Source organism: Pteropus alecto, unplaced genomic scaffold (assembly GCF_000325575.1).
Source record: "Pteropus alecto unplaced genomic scaffold, ASM32557v1 scaffold7, whole genome shotgun sequence".
In the NCBI taxonomy this organism is placed as follows: Eukaryota; Metazoa; Chordata; class Mammalia; order Chiroptera; family Pteropodidae; genus Pteropus; species Pteropus alecto.
The window spans coordinates 40,135,893-40,141,551 of record NW_006494614.1 but is presented as its reverse complement, the minus strand read 5'-3'; the positions used below and the strand labels follow the sequence as shown (position 1 = coordinate 40,141,551).

General features: G+C 57.9%; 1 protein-coding gene across 1 annotated transcript; it reads left to right on the top strand.

The window, feature by feature from the left end:
* The first annotated feature begins 897 nt into the window (after positions 1-897).
* On the top strand, positions 898-4,758 carry TMEM151B (transmembrane protein 151B). The gene is made up of 3 exons (XM_015600258.1): positions 898-927; positions 1,953-2,393; positions 3,631-4,758. Exons 1-3 carry the CDS (start codon positions 898-900, stop codon positions 4,756-4,758), a joined length of 1,599 nt encoding a protein of 532 aa, XP_015455744.1.
* Positions 4,759-5,659: the final 901 nt, after the last annotated feature.

Sequence of the window (5,659 nt, the reverse complement as noted above, 5' to 3'; positions counted from 1 at the left end):
TGACAGGGGGAGGGGCATAGGGGCGGAGCCTCGCGGACCCCGGGCGGATGCGGGTGGGGATGGTGGCCGGGATCCTATCTCGCGTAGGGGATGCTATCTTGAAGGCCAGGAAGGGCAACTTGTAGGGGCTACAGAGGCAGGATAGTATCAGAGGAAAATGGTGTTACCTGAGCTGGGGTTCTAAGAAGGTCAAATGTGTACAGAAGTGAGACACCTCCCCCTCACTAGGAGTGTGTGTGTGTGGGGTGCACCTCTCTCTCCCAAAGTCCACGCAGCTGCTCCCCCCATCACCTCGCGGGAGGCCCTGAGCCCAGGAATCCTTCAGAGTGTTGGTACTAAGCATATCCCTAGTTGGGGCGGGGCGGGGCTTACTTTTCAGTCCTCTGAACCTTGAGACAAAGAGATTGTGGAAAGTACCAGGAGCACCCACATCTCCCATGCGACTCGTGCACACACACGCACACCGCACAAGGGCAGAAGCACACAGGCAGACAGGCCTGCAGGTTGGGCCCCTTTCAGATGTGCTCTCACTGGGACAAGTGCACACTCAGGTAGGTGTGCATATACACACCTCCCAAGGACAAGGCTCCCTGAAAGGCTCATGTGCCCTAATCTGGTTTGTTTATGCTGTGTGCTATTTCCTAGCCCGCCTACCTCTCCGCACTTCCAGATCTTTCCTTTGATTTCATACCAAGTTGAGGGCCCACTGCCTATTACCGTACCCCTCCTTTTCACCCTTTTCTCCCTTCCCTTGGCTAGCCTTTAGGTCAAGTCCTGGGAATTGAAGGAATAAGTGAGGATCTCAGCAGGAGAGTGTGTTTGGTATTCTTAAAGCTAGGCAGTAGGGAGAAGTGGGAAAGCCCAGGCACCACCAGAAATCCAACTCAGTACCCAACTATGAAGTGGCTGCTGCGTGCCAGCACCATGGTAGGCAGCCAGGGTACAAAGAAGACAGGGCCCTGCCTTCAGGAGCACCCAGTCTAGTGGCAGAACCAGACATGTAAACAAATCACTGGGGTGACCGTGGGACAGAAGGCACCAGGTGCTTTAACAGGCTAACAGGCCCTGGGAGAGCACCAAAAATCATTTTCCCTTGACAGATGGCTGGGCTGCAAACCTCTTCTTTTCTACCCCTAACCCCCATCCCACATCCCCTGTCCCCAGCCACATGCCTCTGCCCTCCTAGATATCTCCTCTGGGACTGCCTTCTGCTCAGGGACACCAGCTCCCTCTCTCCCATCTTAGAACAGGGGAAGGATGTTAGGGTGCAGAAGGGGAGACTCATAAGGGGTTTGGGGTCTAGAATGTGGGGAAGGAAACAGGGCCTGGGGTTTCCTGGGACCCCCCTCCAAAGGAGGTATGAGGCTAATTGTCTGTGATGGACATGGAGGTGGATGGATCAAAGAAGCGTGGTTCCTCCAGAACACAGGCCTGAAAGAATCTAGAATAAGTGAGGGCCCCACCTGTTAAGTGGGAAGATGATGTCAGCGGAATACTTGGAAGGGGTTGGGGCTGGGGACCTGCCTTCGCTAATGCCTGTCTGTCCTCCCCTATCTTCCCCATCCACACCTCCTCCTATTTCACTGCCATCTTTGTGTCTGTCTTTGGACTCTTTCTCTGGGTGCCATCCTACACATCTGTGTCTTCTCTGCCACCTGGGCCTCCTCCCTCCATCTCTGGCTCTGATCCGCTTCTGCTTCTTGGGCTGTCTCTCTCTTTGCACTTCCCTATATTGGCATTCTGTTCCCTTTTCCTGTCCCCATGGCTCACTCTGGATCACTTCTGTGTTTATCCCTGGTCCTTGGCTCCCCTCTCTCCACACTCCTGTCTGTCTCTGTCATCTCTGGTGCTGGCCTCTGCCCCTCCATCCCTGCATCCATCTCTGTGCTGGATCCTGCCACTCTGTCTTACTTTCCTCCCATCTTGGCCCCTCGCCCTGCTCCTCTGAGCAGCAGCGTCCCATTCAGCCCTCTTTCACCAAGTCTCTCTGCCGTGAGTCCCACTGGAAGTGCCTGCTGCTCTCCCTGCTCATGTACGGCTGCCTGGGGGCCGTGGCCTGGTGCCATGTCACCACAGTGACCCGCCTCACCTTCAGCAGCGCCTATCAGGGCAATAGCCTCATGTACCATGACAGCCCTTGTTCCAACGGCTATGTCTACATCCCCCTGGCCTTCCTGCTCATGCTGTATGCCGTCTACTTGGTGGAGTGCTGGCACTGCCAAGCCCGCCATGAGCTGCAGCACCGTGTTGATGTGAGCAGCGTTCGGGAGCGTGTGGGCCGAATGCAGCAGGCCACACCCTGCATCTGGTGGAAGGCCATCAGCTACCACTATGTCCGCCGCACCCGTCAGGTCACCCGGTACCGCAACGGAGATGCCTACACCACCACACAGGTGAGGGGCTGGAGAGGAGTGCAGGCCAGTCCAGATGGCAAGGATGTGCTGAGACCCTGCCTGACTGTCCTTGCGGGGGAGGAGAAGAGGTACCAGTGAGCTCTTATGGGTACTGCAACAGGAAGTTAGTGAAAACAACAAGAGTAAACAACTTACCAGCAACCAGACTTGGCTCTAAATACTTTACAAATGTCAAATCATTTATTTAGCCCTCTTAACAATTTAATGAGATACGTAACTATTATCCTCATTTTACAGATGAGGAAACTGAGGCTTGGAGAGGTTAAGTAACTTGCCCAAAGTCAAACAGCTAGGATGTGGGGGAGCTGGGATTTGAGCCCATGCGGTCTGGCTCCAGGGTCTATACTGGTTAGTGCTTAATGGTTGCTTCATATGCACAGTCTCACAGCATACTCTCACCTGTTCAGAGTAAGATGGCTGCTACCAAGTCCTTTTTCACAGGTAAGGAGACCTAAGCTCAGGAACTTGTCCAAGGTCTCAGCTTCTAAGTGGTAGTGCTGGACTCAAACCCAGGGCCCTGGATCCCAAGTCCAAGGCTCCCAGAGGTGGGGATCAGCTGGCAAAAAGGTAGAGGTAGGCATGGGAGGCCCCATGGAGAGTGCTGGTAGTGAGGATGGGCAATCAGCACTGCCTGGACCCTCCAGGAGTAGATATATTAGAGCCCTGGAGGAGATTTTCCAAGATGAGGTTGACAATCATCTCAGTTCTGGGATGAGTAAACAGAAGCCTGGGGTCTATGAGATCAGGAAGGAGGCTGGATGAGAACTAAGGTGGGAATAGGGAGACCAGAAAGAAAGGCCTGAGACTGAGAGCTCCTCTGAAGGGCGCATTTGGAAACACACTTATGAAAGTGAAGAAGCGGAGGCTGTTTGTGGTGATAAGTGGGCAGTGTGGGACAACGGAAACAGTGGCAAAAGGGTGAGGCAAGCCGAATGAGCAGTTCATGGGGAAGGCCTAACCCCTAGAGTAAGCAGAGTTTAATTAAAATTAGAACGCATAAAGATGGAGATGAAGTCGAGTCCTGCTCTCATCTCTAACTCACTGATTAAGCAGAGGGCCTCAGTTTCTCTATAAACCAGATGAGACGATCGTATCTGCTCCAACCGGGATCAAAACCAGGATAAGCTTAGGGTCTGACCAGGCAAAAAGAACAGCAATGGGGCGGAGGAGGGTGAATAGATAGACGCGACTCCCATCGCCTTCCCCGGCGCCACAGGTCTACCACGAACGCGTCAATACGCATGTTGCGGAGGCTGAATTCGACTACGCGCGCTGCGGCGTCCGCGACGTGTCCAAGGCGCTGGTGGGGCTGGAGGGCGCGCCGGCCACGCGGCTGCGCTTCACCAAGTGCTTCAGTTTTGCCAGTGTGGAGGCCGAGAACGCGTACCTGTGCCAGCGCGCGCGCTTCTTCGCCGAGAACGAGGGCCTGGACGACTACATGGAGGCGCGCGAGGGCATGCACCTCAAGAACGTGGACTTCCGTGAGTTCATGGTGGCCTTCCCGGACCCGACCAGGCCTCCGTGGTACGCGTGCTCCTCGGCCTTCTGGGCCGCGGCGCTGCTGACGCTGTCGTGGCCGCTGCGCGTGCTGGCCGAGTATCGCACGGCTTATGCGCACTACCACGTGGAGAAGCTCTTCGGCCTGGAGGGACCAGGCTCTGCCAGCAGTGCGGGCTGCAGCCTGAGCCCCAGCGACGAGCTGCTACCCCCACTCACCCACCGCCTGCCGCGGGTCAACACGGTGGACAGCACAGAGCTCGAGTGGCACATCCGCTCCAACCAGCAGCTGGTGCCCAGCTACTCCGAGGCGGTGCTCATGGACTTGACCGGGCTAGGGTCGCGTGGCGCAGGGGGCGCGGCGGGCGGCTACGCGCCCACGTGCCGCTACGGCGGGGTGGGCGGCCCGGGCGCGGCGGGTGTGGCCCCGTACCGGCGCAGCTGCGAGCACTGCCAGCGCGCTGTCAGCAGCTCGTCCATCTTCTCGCGCAGCGCCCTAAGCATCTGCGCCAGCCCGCGGGCCGGCCCAGGGCCTGGCGGAGGGCCGGGTTGCGGGGGCAGCCGCTTCTCGCTGGGCCGCCTCTATGGCTCGCGGCGTAGCTGCCTGTGGCGCAGCCGGAGCGGGAGCGTCAACGAGGCGAGCTGTCCCACGGAGCAGACGCGGCTCTCGAGCCAGGCTAGCATGGGGGACGACGAGGACGACGATGAAGAGGAGGCCGGGCCGCCGCCGCCCTACCATGACGCCCTGTACTTCCCGGTCCTCATCGTGCACCGGCAGGAGGGGTGTCTGGGCCACAGCCACCGGCCGCTGCACCGCCACGGCTCCTGTGTGGAGACCTCACTGTGACCAATGGCCCTCGACAGGCCCGCTATCCTCCCTCCTGTCCCTTGCAGGACTGTGCACCCTGCGTGTAGCAGGGGGAGTCACGATGGTGACCGAGGCTGTGCTGGGCACAGCGGGGGCTGGAGGGGAGGCAAGGGTGCAGGGGACAGACCCCGATGGGGCCGAGCCCCCCGCCTTCCCTGTATATAAAGAGACAGATGGGTGGGAAAAGGTCAGCAGTTCCTGGAGAAGCCCACTGGGGCAGTCGTCTCCTCCAGCCCCGTCCATGAGTTCCTAAGGGGACACCTCCCCTTCCAACACTGCACACTCGAGATTTCCTGTCCAGCCTTTCAACAGATCTTCTGACTGTTATGTGGCGACCCGCGTTAGGTCTTGTCTCAAGTGAGAGGCCCTTGCTGTGCAGCTGGGGAGGCTTAGAGACTGTGGGTAAGGGAAATTGGGGCTTTCCTTCCTTTTCTGCCTGTCCCTCCTGGGGCCTCTCTCTGCTGGGGGGGCAGGGCAGTGGCATGGTGAACTGCAGGGCTGGCTTCCAACCAGCTAATGAATTTAGTGGGTCTGAGGCCGGGGCCAGGTGTCAGTCCAAATACTTCATCTCAAAACCTAGGAAATGTTGCTGTCCTCTTGGCATGGGCCCCAAAGATCAGGGTTTCCTTTTTGCCGCTCCCTCCACTGTTGTTTATTTCACCGGGCCCCTGGAGTATGGTCCTGGAGGGACTGTGCTCACATACAGAGTCACTCTCCTTCCTCCCCTCCTGCTCCCTGTGGTTTTGAAGAGCTGTTGCCAGCGGGGAGGGGGCAAGGCAATGTACCTCAGCTCTTTCTCAGTCCTCCAGGCAGCAGCCTCCTAGCCTGGGTTATGGGAGGGCACTCCTTGTAGAGAGGGTGAGATCCCACCTAGGTGGCA

Coding starts and splice junctions, on each gene's coding strand:
- TMEM151B (XM_015600258.1), top strand. CDS start 898: ATGAAGTGGCTGCTGCGTGCCAGCACCATG. Junction 928..1,952: donor TGCTGCGTGCCAGCACCATG/GTAGGCAGCCAG, acceptor TCCTCTGAGCAG/CAGCGTCCCATTCAGCCCTC. Junction 2,394..3,630: donor ATGCCTACACCACCACACAG/GTGAGGGGCTGG, acceptor CCGGCGCCACAG/GTCTACCACGAACGCGTCAA.